This window comes from Motacilla alba, chromosome 2 (assembly GCF_015832195.1).
Source record: "Motacilla alba alba isolate MOTALB_02 chromosome 2, Motacilla_alba_V1.0_pri, whole genome shotgun sequence".
Classification (NCBI taxonomy): domain Eukaryota; kingdom Metazoa; phylum Chordata; class Aves; order Passeriformes; family Motacillidae; genus Motacilla; species Motacilla alba.
The window spans coordinates 42,618,876-42,639,268 of record NC_052017.1 but is presented as its reverse complement, the minus strand read 5'-3'; the positions used below and the strand labels follow the sequence as shown (position 1 = coordinate 42,639,268).

Here is a 20,393-nt window from a genome sequence, read left to right as displayed (position 1 = left end):
TCATTCTGTCAGTTGCTGCCTGGAGAAAGAGACCAACTCCTGACTACATCCACCTTTCAGGAAGCTGTAGAGAAAAGTTTGCTATTCCTGAAACAAGTCACTGAAGTTTAACATTTCACAGTTTCCTTTACGAGCAACCATTTCCCTTATTGAAATAAAAGGACTTCAGAATCTAACAGAGTTAAGAGTAATTATTTACCTTTGAGCTGGAGGTCCATCCATAATAATATTGATCCATAAGATCTGCATGGCATTGAGAGGATTAGGAAAGTTCATTAATGTAGCCAGTGAGATTAAAGTCAGTGCTGCTATACTCCTGTTGAAAGAATCCATTTTTACAACTGTCAGCATGGAACATTTCTGAAGACCCACTGATAACTGCTTTGTAATCAACACTTCAACTGTTTAAGAGTGGATACGTATTTTGACAGTGTGAATCATGACTGACGTTAAGTCAAACTTTAAAGGTAAAGCATGAAATCCTTTAGAATACTCATTCTGACACAGTCCATATTTAAAACAGCATAGTTCTGGCAATAAAAAGGCAGCAAATTTGCATTTTAAAACCTCCTAAACATTTAGGTAACACTCCAGAATTATCACTCACCATCACCTAATTGAATTTTTTTTATGGGGGACTGGGTCCTATAGTTTTCTTGTACCAAAAGTGGAATTTCAAAATATGTTTTTCAAAAATAAACTGTTTTTCCACTCCTGATGTAAACAAACTCACTCTGTGCACCTGTCCCTGGTTTGCCTGGTCAGTCAAGGCAAGGTACTACTCAAGCTCCCTAAAAATACCTGCAACCATTCCTCATTACTCACTCGCAAGATGAGAAGGCCAGGCCAAAGACAGAAAAACAGATTAGCTGGCTACAAGCTCAGCATTAGAAACCTCTGTAAACAAGTATGCACTACTTGCTCTCAGTGCAAGATTAAGAAGTTTCATAACAAGAAGAAAGTAAGGCTTAAAATAATTCCAAATTTAGCACTGTACTGAACCCTGTTATGCTCTCTCTGCAAAGAGGGGCAGAAAAAAACCAAAGAGTAACTGATTTCATCAAAAACAGGTTAAGCACACTTTCTTAGAACATCTGTGATAAGTTATTTTTCAGCAGCAGATTCCTAGTCCAGTCTTGGTAAGACTAGACAGGACACCTGATAAGACTGAAAGTATATGCCACTTCTTACAGTGTTTATGCAGGTAAACAAATTGGTCTTTTCTGGGTTTTGTTGCATTGGAAGTTTTTGTTGAGAATTGTGTTATTGTTGTTCTGGAGGTTTTTTTGGGTGTTATTTGTTGTTTGTGGGCTGGGGTTTTTGTGGGGCTTTTTGGACTTGTTTTATTAGAGGTTTTAGATTTGGTTGTTTGTTTGGTTTTTTTTTAAACTTCTGCAAATTTCAGACCACTCTGAAATGACATGAAGGCTTCAAAAAAGAACATGAACAACATGGTAAAGAGAAAAAACATGTCCCTGAGTCCAGATCCAATAAGATAAACTCACAAAAAATTTGAAACTAAGGCTTAATAAACTCTTGTCCTCTTGCCTTACATACACACTATGTAGCTAGCACATGAAACCTTATGTGCAAGGAAAGGAAGTCAGCTTCATATAGTTAGCTCACTCCACAAACCAATACATGGATTTCAGAAAAACTGACCTCCTGATTCCCTGGTTTCCATTTGAATCCATGTACCAGTTAAGGAGGGACTGACTAAGAGCTTCTCATTTAAACAGGGACCCAAAGGCAGCTCTGCTGTTTCTCATGATCCCTTCAGTATCTCACTTTACATCTCATCTCAACAGGAAGGACCCTGACAAAGTTACATGTCTGTTTATTGCACTACCTTCTGGGTCTTTAAAAATAAAACAAGCCATCAAACACAAAAGAAGTGAAAACTCAAAAGCATAGTATATCAGCATCCTACTCAAAATTTACAGTATTAACATGAATTTATGCATCTGCTTCATGCTTTGATTCATTCACAAGAAACTTCTGATATTGACAGCCTTTCAAACTTACGTGCTCAGTTGAAATCTAACAAAATTTTTTATATTATTATAAATTCCTTTACCCTCTTCAATTGCAGACCTGCAATTAAAAACAAAGATTACATTACAAGTCAAATTAATCTACCGCCAAAAAAAGCTTAAAACAAACAAAAAAAGCTATTAATTTAAGCACCAATAAAACCAGCCAGAAACAAGTGGAGCTGAGGTTCTTTTAACTTCAGCAGTCATTGTTTTTCAACTTGACTATAAGAACCCAAATTATTCTGTGATTGTGAATAATCACAAGTTATTTTTCCAGATGCTTAACTTTGAAAATGAAATTATTAGAGTAAGATCTCCTCTATGTTCAAAATTCACCTCCATCCTTGATCCTTCTAAATCAAATTGGATGATTAAAAAAAACCCCAAAAAACCAACAAAACCCCAAAAGCCAACAACTCTTCCCCCACACACACTTTAAAAAAACCACAGAAATACAGCATGGCTTTAGAGGACCATGTATTTTTCCTGTACCAGAATGAAATATGTTCAGATCATCATCAGAACCCCTAGCATGTATCAGAACTTGCCTATCACATTATCACAACTACTGCAGTGAAAAAGGAATTTTCTGGTACCCAAATCACACCTACTTTGCTGCAAATAAAACTTTTTTTTTTCTTACACTCCCACAATAATTAAACAGCATTCCTTTGGTAACTTAAAAATAATTTAAAAGGGTGGGGAAAAGACGTAATTTTTTTTTTCCTTAGCATTCACTATTCTTCTCTCACTTCTATTGAGGACTCTCCTGATGAAGTGAGCAAAATTGGATAACACAGTCCAGCAAAAACCTCACCAAGCCCACATAAAGTACTTACTACAGATGTCCTTCCTATGTACTCTTCTGCCTATGTTAAAATGATTCCCTTCTCTGTTATGTTTTTGCATAACAGCAAATTTCTGTTGGCTGAATTAGTGTGACAACCTCAGACCATCTTCTGACATACTGCTACATAGGTAGATTTTCTTATACCATACTTCTCCATTTCACTTCTTCCCAAGGGTTAAATATCATACTTTGGAACTGAAGTGTTCTGAGATTGATGCATAATTTCAAAATGAAGGCTATTTTGCCAGACAGCAGTTCAGCTCTGTCAACAATCACTACCTTCAAAAGTCAGATGAATTAAAGTCAAAACAGGATTAAGTTTAGCTAAGCTCTTTTTGAAAATACACCAACCAAAAAAATTACAAGTACAAACAGCTGGTTACCAGACACTAATAACTTATTTTCACCTGTGATATTTAAATAGTTAATATTTTTTTCCTTTTCTGAAATCACCACATTTAAGAGTTGAAAACAAACAGAGATCTATGTAATTTTTAAATCTTGAGTGGAATGCTCTGTCATTTTTTCATTAGTCTTATGCTTCTAAAGTACAAAATTGAATGAAATCTACTAACTGCTAATAGACTCACAATTTCACCTCAGTTATGTTTCCAAACATGCTAATACTCCTGACTGAGCAGAAAACTCATTTACAGCAGCTACAAGCTCATTTACAAGTTCAGGGAAACTTCTATTGGTTTAACCCAGGCAACATCTCATTAAAGCTATACAGTACAAATGTACATAAATGCCACCTACATTATTGTCTGAAAATCATCATCCACAAGGATCATATCTGCTGCCTCTTTACAAACATCTGTTCCAGTTTGTCCCATGGCTACACCAATATCTGCAGCCTTCAGAGCAACAGCATCATTCACTCCATCTCCTGTCATAGCTACCACAGCACCATTATTCTGCAGGGACTAAAGAGAGGGAAAAGAACTTAAATCAGGGATTGAAATAACTCATCCTATAAAATTATTCTAGATGCAAGGTTTGTGCCACTGCTCCCCCTCCCCCATTTTTATGGTTGCACTGTGATGTCCTAAAGAAAAAAGCAGCTGCTTCTGTTCTAAATAGCTTTTACACAAGATTTTGGGTTAAACTTCAGTTCGTACATTCACAGCCTAAATTTTAAAGCTGGGGTATTTAAAATTTGCCTTTAGGCAAAAGAAAAGAAGTCTAGAGAAAGATAGAAGATATTGTATTTCCATTACCATTATCATCTTCTTGTAAGTCTTGCATGCATCCCTATGGTCTCAGTGTTTTGACTTCTTATTGTTACTTTTCTGATTATTCCAATTGTTACACTGAGTCCCTCCTTCTTTGCTACCTTCTTTTGTTCATTTCTGAATAGAGGCACTGCCACAGACATGGCTTGAAATTCATTCCCTTTTATCTCATCTGACAAGTATCAGAAATATGGTTCTTTCAAGCACCTCGCCAATTCAACTGCAACATGACACAAAATCTCAATCAATCCCCAGCTCCCTACATAGAAGAAAGCACTATGTTACCTACCTATTCCTTGTGGACACTATGCATTTTTTTAGGTAATATTTTCAAGTACACTTCACTGCCAAATCAGACGCATATCTGATTTCATCTTGACACACTGTGGCACACTATAGTTTAAGTAAAGGCAGCACAGGCAATACCCACAGCAACAGTCCAGCATTTGAGCCTCTGTAAGACATACCTTTATAATTTTCAATTTATGTCGGGGGCTGGCTCTGTAGAATACTGCAACCTATTAAAAGAGTAATGAAGTAGTGGTGAAATTTTCAGATACGTAAAGAATTGCATTGGATTCTCTTAAGGTAGAGGGTAAAAAATACAATCAAAGGCCAACTGTATTCTTGTTAGCTCTTAAGCTGAAGCACCAGTGAGCTGTGTTTTTAATTGAATGAAATCATTAATTTTAGAGAAGATTCCAAGTGTGTTCTGGTAAACAAAGTTAGTGCTACTTATTTCAAGATAGAATGTGCAATTTAAAAGCCTTCTAAAATAATGAAGCAACTGAGGTATAATGGCTTGTGGCTGGCCTTCCTGACTAAATTCATGCAGGCAATTGTGGTGTGGACTCTACAATCAACATCCTTTTTCCCTGTCAGCACAAGTGACAAGCTACTCAGGATATTTCAATTTTACTAGTTTATAGCATATTATTAACAACTGAAGTTGTAAAGAGTATTAAAAATCCTGACTTGGAAGGACCAATTTTCAGATTTTTCTTAGTCCCTGGACTCCTCTGTAAATTGAAATTTGAGCATGTGGAATTTAGTTTTCCATAATCTCCATACAGTTAGCATTTTTCCTTTTCAAGAAGCTTGTAAAAAAAGCTAGATTTCTCACCAATCAGTTTATACTGTATACAGCTATCAATCTTATTGGTTGATTTTAATTCCTAGCAAGCTTTTAAGCAAACACTTAGAAAAGCAATTGGGTCAAAGGTCAAACATGTAACTAAATTTGTATCTATTTCAGTTATTTAACGTGGAACAGCCCTTAAGAACACCTATTACCACATAAACCAAAAATTACTATTTGCCACACAATTCTTGCTTTTTCCGAGTTTCTGTGAGTCACTAAGAACAGACAGAAAGCTGACATGCACATTTCTTGATTGCAAATATAGGCTTTTGCTTGCTTACACCAGGCTCAAGCATGCTGCAGTCTAATTTTGCAGTCCTTTGCAAACAGAGCAGCACTTTGATGCAAGAATTTTGCAACATAGCTAAACCTGAACCTCTATTGCATTTGATTATGTCTTCACGTTCATAACCTGGACATTAGTTAATCCATTTAGTTATTTAATAACTAAAAAAGTATTAAGCAGTAACTTAATTTAAATAGACCCTTCCAAAATTCCCAACTAGTGACCTCAGATCGATCAAAGTAATTAGAAACACTGACAAGTCTTACAAATCACAAAAGAATGGACTGTCTGAACATGCAGACTCTTAAGATTATATAAATGAACTGAGCTGCTCAGAAATAAAATGGCCTAATAATACAGACGGGTGATGTTCAAAATGAAAGGCGGCAAAATGAAAGTTAAAGATAAAAAAACCCTGAATCATTAAAAGATACAAAAACAATAAACTCCCTAAAAAGATAGCTGTGTAAGTTGAACGAAATAGATTTTCATATTGGTCATATGTCAGACCAAAAGATACTTATTGGAACAATATTATTTGTCACTCAGAAATTATATTTTAGCTTGCCACAGAAAAAAAGCATTTCTCAATATGTAAATGTATCCTTTGCCACATTTCAGAAAGTAGTATATCAAAACAAACCTTTGGTGTTATTTGAGAAAGCTGCTGAATATCCAAATCATCTATCTCTTCTCCAGAGATTGCCTGTGAATTTTTGGAATACAATCCTAGTCGACTAGCTGTAAAAGAGTCATAAAAACCCTTATTATAATTATTTAACTTTTTAAGACATTAAGTACTGAATTATTGTTTTTAAATCCTAATATTTTTGCAGCATTTCAGATTTGAAATACCTGGAGCAGAACATCTTACTACATTATTGATTCAGTATGTTGGAGTAAATTACATGAACTCTTGAGTTACAACAACATGCTACAAAGTCTATCCTAAACCACACATTTATTTGCTTAGTCTTTTTAGGTCCAAAGATCTGTAATTGATTCTGTCAGGTGTTATATAAACAAATAAAGGAGCTCAGTTGTCTCAAAGAATTTACAGATCAAAAGTAACATGACAGAAAATGAAAAATAACATGAGGGAGACAAGGAAAAGAAAAAAAACCTCAGATAAAATACTCTGAGTTTGAGGGTATACTTTTCACATGCACATTGAACTGTTCATCATCCTCTTTGTAAAGAATTATTATTCTGGCTAAAGTGCTTGTTCTTTACTGTATTGTATTGTAAAAACAAGTTAAGTAGTTTGCTTAAATATTTATTAATTATACTTCAGATTCAAACTTAGTGATAAGGACAAAACTGTACTAGACAGCACTGAAGTGCCATACACTATTATGCCTTGTCACTGGCTCTTTTAGTTCATCCCTGCTGTCAGAGACAGGCACCCAAAGCTGAGGGTAGGGAGGGTGGTGGTGGTGATGTAACAGTAACAATCAGAAATGAAGCATATATTATAAGTAAACAACATGAAAAAAATACAGTTTCAAACAGCCAAAGTCATGTTAACCGAACTGGAAAAGCTGCTATTCAAGCTGAAACCAAAGTATCACTTATGGCTAGGGCTGTGGGGTTTTTGAGTCTTTCTCCCTGCTAATTCCACCATGCCATACATTAATCCAAAATACAGAACTCACAAACGTTACAGACTTAATACGCACACGTCCTAACAATTAGCTAAGCAGAAAACAAGAAAATAAGAAGGAAGTGTTCATACCAATGGCAACTGCAGTTTCCTGTGAATCTCCAGTAACCATTTTTATTGCAACTCCTGAGGTGATGAGTGTAGTAACAGCTTCTTTTACACCAGTCCGTGGGGGATCGATTATTCCCACAAGCCCCAAAAAAGTCAGCTGTCCTAACTCAGGACCAGAAGCTAAGGCCAGAACTTTAAGAAGAAAAAAATAAAAATGTTAAGATTTCAAATTAATGTTTACATCAGCATTTAAAACAACTGTTTCTAACTAACTGGCCAGCATAAAGCAAAGGGCTGGAATTGATGTTTTCCTTTTTTTAAACCTTGGTAGTAGCAATGCTGAGCATTCACAATAGCCTACTTATGTACACTTTTGTCTTCTAAAGAATTCCTTACCAAACAGCCAGGTTTTAAAGATACCTTCCTTATTTATTCTCATCTGATATTGTTTATATTTTGACTGTGTAGAAAGAGAACCACATCCAGCTTTGTGATTTCTCTGTGCATTTCTTTTATGCATTAGGATGAAAGGGAGGATCAGTTAACATATTTATTTTCTGCTTTAGGGCTTTTTTTTTACCTTTTGAGAGGCAGATTTCATTGAGTACATGCTGAATATTTTCTGGAATGTCTTTTCAAGTAGAATTCTTAATTCAAATACATTTAAATGTCATTAGAGTTGTAAGGAAAAAGCATGTTTGCTCTTTTCAAAACATTACCCTTGATTTTTTTTGACAGACAGAACAAATGACTGTTCAAATAAAACAGCAAAAAACTACCACTCCTAGCATATCCTCTCTCAGTTTGTAATAATTTGTATCTTAGGAATTTCCTGAGCCACAGAGTATTCCTCCCTTTAAAAATGGAAAAAAAAATAAAAATTAAAGAGATGTGCATGAACTCAACAACCTAGAGATCTCTTCAAAGAAGCAAAAGAAAGCCAGTCATGTATAATCCTGGCCCATAATCAATCATCTTGTGAAAAGTATTTTGTTTTATCTAAAATTCTACACAGCTTGTTAACACAGAAGATAATTCTAATGGCATCTCCTGACCTGCAATCAGTTGTGCTAGCCTAACTCATGAAGGTGACAAGAGCCAAAGTAATGGACAAAAAACCACATTCACATTAAAAAAACCCACAGGCATCTATAATCAGGTACGGAAGCTATTAAGCAGCAATGTATTTTTCAGTTATGGTCACATGCAAGAGATGACAGAAATCAACAATGCCCCTTCTCACCCTCTACAGTTTAATCATGGTATTATACAGGCCTAAAAACTAAAGAACACAGTGGCACTTACTGAACAAAAAAAATCCAACCAACCAAATGAAAAAGAAGATCCCAGCATTTTGGGTTGCTCTTGTTTGTTGTTGCTGGTTTAGGTTTGTTTTTTTTTTAACAACAAGCAGTGCCATTTAAAAGAATTTTATATTTTGAGAAACTTTTGAAACAACCTTACCTCTAAGCCCTGCAGAACCCATAGACACCTTCTCTTGCTGGTACTGCTCTCTCTGCTGCTGCACCAGGGGTAGGCTCTGTCCCTTACAGTTATATGAAGTACAGTATCTAATGACTTGTTCATAAGCACCTTTCATAAAGCAAACCTCAGGTTTGTCCTGAAAGAAAAAAGAGCTGCTGTGTGCACATGTGTGTATGCATAAATACACATACACAAGTACATACACACATGGATAGATAAGAATGACAGATGTGTACTTTTGTTAACAATCTTAAGAACACAATGCAAATCAAACTTACACTTCTAAACATAAAAATCTGTTCTTTTGAGTGTCTCTAGACAGTGTACATTCAAGAGTGGTAAAGTCAAAAGAGCCAACCTAATAATCAATATCTCATTTCAGAACACATCAGACACAGGCACTGCAAGTCACAGTTTACAGACTAAGAGGCCATGCCAAGGACAGAAATTCAACCTACACAGGACATTAGACCTGAAAGACCTTAAGCTCCTCATCAGACCAGCTGCACAGGTCATTAAACATCCCCTCCATTCTTGTACAAGGCCTAGTAACTCTAATATTTTCCAGACAGCCATTTAGCCTTATAGGATGATATCATGGGACTGAGAGTCCACCAGCTACCTCAAACACTTAACTCCAATGCCTAATCAATCTCTTCCTTCTCCTCCTCCCCTTTCCATTCAGAACTGCTGCCTCAGTTAAATTTCCAATCACTGATCACTCATCTTCTCTCCAGCTGAACTAAAAAGCTCCTTTTTCATATACTTATTTTCTTCCTGTGAAGTTATTCATATGCACAGCAGTCAAGTTACCTCAGTCTTTAATGATAGGATTAAGAGAGTTCCAAGTTTCTAAAGCCACTGTATTTTCTTAGTCTTCAAATAATTTATGTTCCCTTTCAATCTGTTATCAATTTTCCAACATTATTTTAAAATTGCTGGTTCCAAAACACAGACACAGTAAGTCTTTACATGAATTAAAATCTAATATCAATTTCCGCTCTTTACAAAGACATGGATAATCAACAATATAACCCATATAGCTAAAAGGAGTCAAATGCTTTCTTTCCAAAGCAGATTTTACAGTGATATTGGAATACTGTCAGGAAGCCTGGTTTTGATCTGAAGTACTGGAAGATTTTTTTCATAAATCAAATATAAGGTCTGTTGTTGCACATATTGTCTGGAAGGCTCCAGTTATCAGACTGGTAGTGATTATGTCAATATTTGTAACAAAAACATTTATATGGATGTAAATGAAACATGAATGCACATTAGGTATGTGAAAGTACCAGAAAACAGAAAAAGAGATTTAAAGAGTGGGTTTTATTGATAATCCATGCCAGTGTTGATATCAATAAAATTTGTCAACCCTGGAGATGTGATGTCTGCATCAAACCAGAAACCCTGTGTTTTAAAACAAATGAAATTTTACTGTTGAACATCAATGCATATTCTTGCTCTTAATTCATTATGTAACTATGCAGCACTGGAACAGCAGAAGATTGGCAGAAATGCATGTTTGAGAAGAAAGAAAAAGGAAAGAGAAATAGCTAAGTATACATTCAAAGTCTCAGTTTTCAAAATACTTAAAATAATTTTCCAGGATGTCTTTTATGGAAATTATTTCTTGTGATTCCTTTAATCTACTTCAGAGCATGAAACTAAAGCTGTGTCTATTATCAAGCCATATTTCTAGGACTGTGCACTACTACCAGCCTTCCAAAACTTCTGAAGCTAAAAATGAAGATATTAAATAAGGTAGATAACCATTCTACAGAGCCAGGGCTCATAGAAACAGTGATTGAAGTTTACCTGCTGTGTTCTGTGAATGCATTTAACAGCCATCCATTTTTGTTCTGAGCTGAATGGATATTCAGCCTTCCTTATGTAGTCTTCCTGGACTCCATCTAAACCCATCTGTATAAAACAGGAGTACCACCACTATGTCAGGACCTTTTCTTTTCAAACAGGTATGAAATTTGATGACTTGTTGAAACACCTTAGTTAGCAAACATCACTTAATTAAAATACAATTTCATCTCCAAAGTTGCCTTTTGAGCACACTATTCCAATTTAGATAGCCTTCTTGGCAAATTAGCACTGAAAACACCTAGAAACTTCTTTCAAGCTTCAGCATGAGCCTTGCTACATTTCTCAGTAGCTGTAATGGGTGTGTCACAGCATTATACAAAAAACGAACAACAACACCCCTCCCTCCCCTGAAGAAAAAAACCCCAACACTTCAGTGTCTACAATTCAAAAGCCCTGCACTTAAGAGGCATTGTAAATTCTGCAGTCATCAATACATCAGTTACCAACTTCCCTCTGCTACTGATGTGAAACTGGGAAAGAGACAGTACAGTCAATATTCAACAGGTAAATCAGTTTGTGGCAGGTGAAAAGACAGTACTAAGTGCAAAAAGATGAAAATAGAGATTTTACTTCACTCGTAATTTTTTTTTTCTGATCCTTCAGAACGCCCAAGATTTACAAGAAAGAAACATAGGAGATGAGCAGTTGCAATACAAATCTAGGAGATCCAAAAGAGAAGAAAATGAGAAAAACAAAGCCACAACTTATTTCTACACATTTCCCACCTGCCATGAATTCAAAAAGCACCATCAAGTACACACCTTCATAGCAAGTGCAATTAAAGCCCCTTCTGTTGGCTTCCCCATCAATGTGTCATTTCTAATCAAGGCATCATTGCACACACAACCAGCCTAAATGATGAGGAAAGAAAACAGAACACAAAATAAATGCCATATAAAGCTCTAATGCTGCATCATCAGTTAAAACTCACCCTTCTTTGCCAAGATCTTACCTCGACAATTTTGCTAATGGATGGGTTGTTATAACCATGAATAACTTCACCATCGAGCATCACTTCTCCAAACCTGTTATAACCTACTCCAGTAACCTGCAAGACAAGCAGCCAGAGGCAGCATACAATGTAGTGCTCACCAGGTTAACTGCTCTCAGCTTTTTATAATAAACTACAGAAGAATTTCAAAAGACCATTCATAATGCTGCTTTTACTCAGCGTGCATGAATTCTTCTTACTCAGCTTCTAATGCAGCAAGAATCTGTGTTCAATAAATTATATTAGAGACTAATTTCTTTCAACAGTATCAATTTTATTCCTCAGCATAAATAAATGTAGTGTGTGTTGTTTCCTTACAGTGTTAGGCCTGCTTTCTTTTTTCTTCTTTCTTTCGCTTTCTAACTTTTTCCTCCTATTTTTCTCTACCCTGATTAATAATGCATACCCCCTGCAGGGGAATGGAATTACAGAGCAGAGTCCTACTTTCATCAAGTTATTAAAAAAAAAAAAGAAACAGTTGAACAGCCTCTCAGTTATACCTCAGATAGGTGTTAAAACCAGTAAAATTGTATTTTTAGTGCATAAAAACCAGGCATCCTACTAGGATCCTAAAAAAGTCCTCATATCTACAGCATTAACAGCTAATATATTTGACAGCCATTTTAAATTCTTTTCCCATTAGGAAAAGGGAGGTGATCTGACCCAGGTGCAACTGTGCTAGTAGCAGTATTCATATAGACTTCTACTAATAGAAAAAACAAGTATCAGGATATATAAGAAAATATAGGCAAATAATTTGAAACAGTGTGGAAAAATGCCAGTATTTTTGCTTGCAGAATAAAATTACAAGATCGTCTATTAACTCTATTGTGGAAACAAAACCCTGATCAAGGAGTTTGAGAATTTAAGAACTTGATGAAAACATTCCTATGAACCCACATCCAGTTCCACACCTCACTGCTTTTGCTTCTCTTTTGTGGATTTACATCATTGGTCTTTCCAGCAACTCCCTTGAATCACTGTTTCATGTCCTGCTCCTACCTGCAAGTCCATCCATTATAAAAAAGCAAGAATGACAGTGCATATTCAGTATGAACAGTTCACACAATAAAATGTCTTTTAGGCAAAAAGTTGGATATCTCCATTTTAAATGTTTGGAACATGCAAATTTTAGGGGGTTTTCTTTGTACCTGAAACAGTAAAATAGCCTCAACTTTCTATACTAAAGAAAAACACAATCTCTCAACTTGTCTGTGTATCTTAGCATTTGTCTCTTATTCTGTCTGACCTAAAGTTCTTAAAACTTTTGGTGACTAAACATATATAAAAAAATGCTTCTGTAACCAGAGAAGGCTTGGATAGCACAGCTCAATTACTTCATACTAAATGAACCAAGGGACAGGAGTTTAGTGCAATAAATTTATGCTTTCTTAACTCATGCTTTACCTCTGGTATAGTCCAGCATGTTTCAGCTGGACTATACACACAACAAAATAAAAAGGCAAATTCAAATCTAAGTGTCACACCACATACCTCAGCATGCTGCCCATCAGAAGTAAAAATATGGGTAACAGTCATTTCATTCTTTGTCAGAGTTCCAGTTTTATCTGAACAAATGACATTGCAACAACCTGAAATAACAAATTAACATCTGTAAGACAATTCTTGTTTAGAACAATCCGAGTAACTAACAAAGAGAAAAGTATGCAAGCTGAGCAAATTTCTAGAAATATTGCAGCTGTCTGTGAATAAAAACAAGTGAGAGACAACAAAGTTTCAACTAATAATGAATAATTGTACAAGGTTTTTTGAGAGTTTGTCCAATAAACAAAGAAACCCTCCAAATGAATTTAAATCCAAAATTCACTACAAAATGTGCCCACTCACTACCTCTCCTTTATTTTATTCTGCTTTACCTCAAGCTACACCACTGAAATCCCAATTGTGATTCCTGGTAAGGAGAAATACTAGGAGCCTGCTTAACAGAAGTCATTCTTCTTTATTAAAAAGTACAACATGTACTTAACACTAGCCATCATATTTGTGTCTCACAAGTGTTACACTAGTAAGTCACAAGTGTGACTTACTAATAAACCTGCACATTTTAATAAGCTTGAAGAGATTACAAAAATGTGAGGTTTGCGTATGCCCTTTTAACCCTGGAATGGAGATTCTGAGAGACTGTTGCAGCATCTTGACATTTCTGGACATGACAGCAGGAACTGTACAAGCAACAAAAAACCGTGCAACACTAATGAAACTCTACTAGAGGTGTTGGAAAAAAAATGTCCCAATCTTCAAATTACAAAAAGGAATTCAGATGCAGCAGAATTATTTAACTGAGTATTTCTATTTCTTTTCCATGTATTTTGCTTTACATGTTTTGTGACTCAACCTGCATACAGAACTTCTTTCAGCTTTAAAGTTTTTAAATGATTTTACATTCTAGTATGAGCAGCATAACATCCTGAAGGTGCATTAAGGTTACAAAGCTTTTTCTAATACTCAAATACGGATTTGTTTTCAACTGTCAATATCACTCCTAAATTTACACCAAAAAAGTTTTAATTTAAAAAATATTTTACAAGTCTTACTTAACAAGAATATCTTACAGCAAACAATCATGGCATGCTATTAACTGGCAGATTTTTTATTTCTTCAAAAGAAGTAGTTAAAAGGCCCACAGAAACATCTCCCTGAACTGCTCCAATGTAACACGCATTCAATTCAGGAATATTTTAAAGATGCCAACACACTGCTAGCAAAATAAGAATACCTGCTTTGTTTTCCTCATTAGTCATCAACACTTCCTAGCATTTACATCAAAATCACTGTCTCTAAGTTAGTCTAGACATACCTAAAGTTTCAACAATAGGTAGCTTTTTTACAATAGCCCGTTTCTTCACCATTCTCATCACACCAAGGGCCAGTGTCACCGTTACCACAATTGGGAGTCCTTCAGGGATTGCAGCTACAGCCAAACTGTAATGAAAGTAAATACACAGATCTGTTTCCAAATGCCATTCAGGAATACACAGCAGTGATGAATTTACAATTCAGACCATTGTTTCTGTAGCTGACTGGTCATTGAGATTAAACCAGAAAGGAAGGAGTCACCATGTGATTCTAGCTGTATAGCATTCATTATAAGAAACCTGCTGAAGACAGCAACAAATGAAATAAATTAGATCATTTCTACTCATTATTTATGCAAAAGTATGAAGAAATGTAGGGGAGAGGGAGAAATCAATTGTACATCTGTTTTGCCTACACAAAACACTAATTAGGGCTGTGCAAAGCAGCCCAGATTGTGGAGAATAAGTGTAGTCAGCAATAAACAGAACTGGGAAATGCCACCACTGATCCACAATTGCTACTGCATCATGATGTGGCAGCAAATTAAGTGAGGGAATGGCCTTGAAGGTCATTTAAAAAACAAACAAATAAAAAAACTTGATGACAGTGTAAATGCTCAAAGATGCAGTTCCTGGGTTTCTTTTCTCCCCTCCACAAATGCGTAATTCTTAAGAATCTGATCCTGTCACTTGAAGAAACCCTTCTGCCTTATGCACAGCACTTATGCCCATGTAATCAGCAACCCAACAACTTTTCTAGGAGGATGGAGTCAGGCCATCGAAATGCAGTGCTGTTCTCAGCAAACACACTGGGATTAAGTTTGCATAATATAGTAGAAGTTGAGTTATTGAACTACATGACAAAGCTTGCAATAACCTTGTCATATGCCTTGTAAAATTACAGCTACTTTATTTACTCAGCAACAAAAATTCAAACTGTAGAACTCTATTGCCTGTTTGCAGACGTTTCACAAGACACTCAGAAATCACCATATGAATGTAAAGTTTAAGAGACTAACAGGAACACATTGCATTGTTAAAAATATTTAAGAATTTGCTTTTCTCCTTTCATTTTGAATTACATGAAGTTAAGAGCAATGTATGCAAGCATATTTATGAAACAGATCACTAGCTTTCAAACACTTGCTGTAATGAATGATCTACATTATTCCACAACATAAATCTTACCTCACACCAATTGTGAACATATCAAGGATATGCTTTCCTTGCAACCAGCCAACTAGCATAATAACTCCTATAAAGAAAACAGTCAAGGGGATCAATGTAAAACCAGCGTGTACTGTAGCCTCATAGGGACAAGAAAAAATTCAAATAACCAGAACAAAGCCTGCGACTGTGCTACCCACAAAAAATTATTATTTATTTCATTGTCATGATGCCATTAGTATGGCAAAGATGAAGAGAGCTTTAGCCAGTCAAGTAGCCCAATCATATATTTAAGTGAGATACTCACTTATGCACACCTTGAAAAAGAATCCAACACTCATTGCAATTTAAAAGGAAGCATTTGGAGGACAAAAAGTCAGTAAAGTACATTTGCAGGAAGAAGCAAGTGAACACCCTTATGATTAGAATTATGTCATATTATGCAATTTTCAGATGACTAGTGACATGAATTCAAAGTGACCAATGAAATCAGGAGCCAAAAGATTTTTAGAGATTTAGTCTTCCATTACACAGGCCTCCACACTAGTTTCCTTTAGATAATCTTCTGCAATTATTTTACGTAAATTATCTTACCTATTATACCAAAGGAATACAAAGAAAGCTGTTTTCCCAAGAGATCCATGCTCTTCTGCAGAGGTGTCTTTGGAGCCTTGATGAATGGCAAACAAGCAGCAGTTAACAAATGAACTGCACCACACTTTACTTCACAGATGCAAAATTCAAGACAGTCAGTGAATAAGATGCAGTTATACCCTATGTTTCCATACATTTACTTTAGGAAAACAGACTGTTCTTTCACAGAATTCAATGAGATTCAAAAATACTTCAATGAAATAAAATATTTATTAGAAATATTCTTCTAGGGCTTTGTGTTATCTGCAACAAATCTAATATAAAGGTCTTATAAAAAATTTCATTAAAAAACCAAAACATCATGCCAACTACAAGCCACTGCACTTCCTCCAAGACCAAAAAAGCTCTTGGTAGCAAGAATAAAACTGATTTTCAAAATACAGGCATTAGAGCCCTGGAAGGCCAGTTATATTTCAGAAGGAATGTTTTTAATCAATCTACAGAAAATTCAATTTAGCAAAACAGAAAGCTATGTCAATATTTAGACAGGTGCAGAGTATTATTTTCACAGTTAGTATCTTTAGGTCAGCTATGGATATTTTGTTGCACTGCATTCAATTACTACTTTCATGTCCAAGAGCTAAAAGATTTGCTTCACTAGAGGAAAGGGAAATACTGAACGCAATTAACTAAGTTCCTATGGAATAAATTCAAAGTTTTAATGAATGAAATACACACTTTCAAACTATGTCTTTGCTTCTAAATATCTTACCTCTTCTGCTTGCATCATTTTGAAAACCTCCCCAAATTCAGAGTTTTCTCCTGTTCCGATAACTATCCCCTAAAAAAAACCCAGAAAACAACATAAAGCCAAATCAAATCTGAAGTTTTAATGTTAGTTGTTGTTATTGACAGATTTGACTCCAATCATGGATAAATGCCATATAGCCCAATAAAAATTTTAACTTGGTTTATAGAATTAGTTCTTGTCACAAGTAGGGAATTTTTCCTAAAAAACATTTTACCTCAATGAAACAATTTGCTTTTCTGTGCATTGCTGAAGTACTCACTAATTACCAGTAGCAAAACTCAAACTGGTAACACCTAACAATAGCCAGAACTGTATGTTCTGTTACACATTTTCAAACACACGAGTGTAGCTCTAGAAGTAAAACACTACAACCCAGACAGAGGAGTTTCACATCATCTGCTCCCTATGAATTTGAGCTCTCATAGGCATAGTTTTCTAATAAACTAGTGTATGAAAAAGCAGTAGTGAGAAAAGCTCTGCAAAGTATCACACTAATCACCGGGAGGTAAACTTAAAAAGTAAGAACTGCCTTCAAATAGTTAAAACATGGAACATATTCTTCTCTCTCAATAATGATTTTACCTTTGCTTTTCCACATCTGACCAATGTCCCCATGAAAGCAATATTGCTCCTAGAAGTAAGGTCTCCATTGGTTGCTGCTGGCTGAGGAGCTGTAGATTTAGAGCAAGGAGCTGTCTCCCCTGTGAGACTGGATTCGTCAATAGAAAGGTCCACAGCCTTTGAAAACAAAATAGGTAAAAAAACCATTACAATATGTTGTAAGTATTTGGAAGTGTAATGGTAAGTTTCTCAATTTTGACCATTAAAATATAACCAATTTATTAATATGATAAGGAGACATGTCAATATTTTAAGGATCAACAGAGCAGCAAGCATGCCTACAAAGCTCTCACCACAGTCAAAGATGGAAGATGAAGATGCCACTTTGCTACTGTTCAAATTTAGCCACAAGTTCTGAAATATTTTTCACCACTACCAAAAGGAATTGTTTCAAGCCTACACTGTTACAGGTATGTTAGTTTTTGATTCAATATGCCGGCTTTAGAGAAGATGATCACAAAACTTGATGGACCACTCATTAACATACAGAAAACCTAGGCCAGGAAAGATCTGCAAATTCATTTTAAAAATCAAGATTGTCCCTCAAAAATGAGACCAGTGCAGAAAAGTTTTCACTTGTACGAATGCCTTCCCTAAGTAAATAGTGCCTGGTTATCACTTCTACAGTTTTCTAGGCCAGCATCAATGAGAATTTGCAGAACAAATCTAGCTCTTTCTCTGAAAATATGATCTCCATATAGTTTTTTTAAAACCCACCATCCTGTAGCAATGCCCAGTAGACACCAGAGGGAAATAAGATGACATGCTCTTATTTTCAAATGATCTGCAAGAATAGTTTACGATGGAAAAAATTCTCATCTAGTGAAGGGCTGCAGACAGCTGAGAAACTTCTAATTCCATTTCTGCTTTGCTTTGCAAGAGGCCTGAGCACTCTGCTATCATAGCATGGTATCAGATATGAGCAGGAAAGTAGGTGCTGCTGCAACAGCAGTTTCATAACAATGCAGGGACTGCACAATTGCCAAGGGAAGCAGAGTGTTTGCAGTCATAAAAAATAAACCCACTCGAGTACCAACTACACCACAGAGGCTAACAACACAATCCAAACAAATTTGTCAAGAAACCAGTTAATTTAGAATTTGTCTATGAAATGAACACTGATTAATTAACGATCAGCTGTGGATAACCTGGACATACAGATTTTTATATCCAGACACTACTTTAACAGGATAGAAACCCCAAACACTGAGCAAACTGAGGATGCCAAATATGACAGAAAAATGGCATTATTCAACTAAAACCACCAAATTATGACAGATGAATATATATATATACACATTCCACTTCATTTTTAGAGAATGTTCAAGTACTGCTATAGTGCAATTGCTTCAACTCAAACACTTCCAGCAGTGCTAATACCACAAATTAAGTATTCAGTAAACTAGAAGATACAACAACACACACTGATGAAAAAGTGTCAGAGAGAAAAGATTACACTAGCACAATTTCACAAGTCTTTCTGATATTCTGCTATTGGAGAACAGTGGAACTACACCTTAAAGTTTAATGTAAATAAAGAGTGAAAATCACCTTCAAACAGATGCCAAAATATCTTAGCATTCAGACTGAAAACAATGTTTTTACAACACATTTAACATTGAGAGGAAAAAGATAGCATTTTCAAGAATACATTATATATAAAATTGAAAAATTCTTTCTCCTGTCCTACAGTGAAAAACTACATACATTGGTTAAGAAGGTATGTGACATTTGGAAAATAATTATTTCAAATTTTCTATCAAGGTAGTGGTGAACTCAAACAAGAACACTTCAGTACTCAGTGGCTATCTTCCCTTCCCCTCTGTCCCACAAAAAGTAAAGTTACTAAATATTAAATCCAAGTTAGGAATATACCTCAAATAATCGTAGATCAGCTGGAACTCTGTCTCCCACTGACAGGCAGACTGTATCACCTGGCACTAAATCTCTTGCAAGTGTGTGCTCCACCCGACCTTCTCGCACACTGTAGGCACAAACAGCAGTGAGAGTGACTTCTCTGGCACTTTGGCTGAGAAAAGCATTCACACCATTGCACTTTGCAGTGCTACGCATTTCAGCAAAACATTTCTAACTTGCTGCTTGTTTCTCAGAGCTTACACATCAGTAACACCACTGGAAGGGTTCAGAGACACAATCACACAGCGTAGTTTTTCAGGCTCATAAAACAATCTTTAAAATAAGCAAAAGCAAAGTGTGTTCTATGTCAGCATAAAAACTTGACACAAAGGAACTAAGTTCAGTAAAGTCTTTCCCATTTACTCATTTCAGATTATTAAACTTCTTATGATTTACTTTAGGACTCAAAGGACAAAACTACATACCAATGGCATTCTGGAGGCACTAGTTTACTAAGCTCTTCAAGAGATTTTTCTGATCTGTATTCCTGCAGAGACATTTTTTTAAAAAATAAATAAGATGGTACGTTTTAAACAGGGAAAACTTGCACAACATAAAATGCAGCTACTGAAATTTATTTCATTAATAAAGTTGTATTAAGTAATATTCCAAACAGATAAGAGATGACTTTCAACAATTCTATATTAGATAGTTTAAAAAGCAAATATGGTCCAAACACTGAAAAATTTACAGATTTCACTACATGCATTTCTTCTGAAAAAATAGCTGAGGTCCTTTGCATTTTCCTTCAATAGCTTCAGGTTTTTGTAAAACTCACTAGAATGCTTCTAAACTCAGGGATCAGAGACATTATTGAATGCTACAGTTTAACAAATGAGTACCAAAAATACTGT

The 20,393-nt window shown here is 35.5% G+C and overlaps 1 protein-coding gene across 10 annotated transcripts in view; it reads right to left on the bottom strand.

Annotated features, from left to right (window-relative positions):
* Positions 1–20,393, bottom strand: part of ATP2C1 (ATPase secretory pathway Ca2+ transporting 1) — a 62,264-nt gene that overhangs the window by 3,301 nt on the left and 38,570 nt on the right. For all 10 annotated transcript variants that reach the window (XM_038161087.1, XM_038161142.1, XM_038161133.1 and 7 more), the window contains 18 exons: positions 19,965–20,026; positions 19,498–19,606; positions 17,584–17,739; positions 16,963–17,031; positions 16,191–16,266; positions 15,618–15,684; positions 14,432–14,556; positions 13,108–13,205; positions 11,575–11,670; positions 11,384–11,473; positions 10,563–10,667; positions 8,727–8,883; positions 7,284–7,454; positions 6,192–6,289; positions 4,589–4,639; positions 3,646–3,812; positions 2,026–2,094; positions 200–316 (listed from right to left, as the gene is read on the bottom strand). In XM_038161087.1, coding sequence (XP_038017015.1) covers positions 200–316; positions 2,026–2,094; positions 3,646–3,812; positions 4,589–4,639; positions 6,192–6,289; positions 7,284–7,454; positions 8,727–8,883; positions 10,563–10,667; positions 11,384–11,473; positions 11,575–11,670; positions 13,108–13,205; positions 14,432–14,556; positions 15,618–15,684; positions 16,191–16,266; positions 16,963–17,031; positions 17,584–17,739; positions 19,498–19,606; positions 19,965–20,026 — 1,883 coding nt within the window. The remainder of the gene's footprint in view (positions 1–199; positions 317–2,025; positions 2,095–3,645; positions 3,813–4,588; positions 4,640–6,191; positions 6,290–7,283; positions 7,455–8,726; positions 8,884–10,562; positions 10,668–11,383; positions 11,474–11,574; positions 11,671–13,107; positions 13,206–14,431; positions 14,557–15,617; positions 15,685–16,190; positions 16,267–16,962; positions 17,032–17,583; positions 17,740–19,497; positions 19,607–19,964; positions 20,027–20,393) is intronic.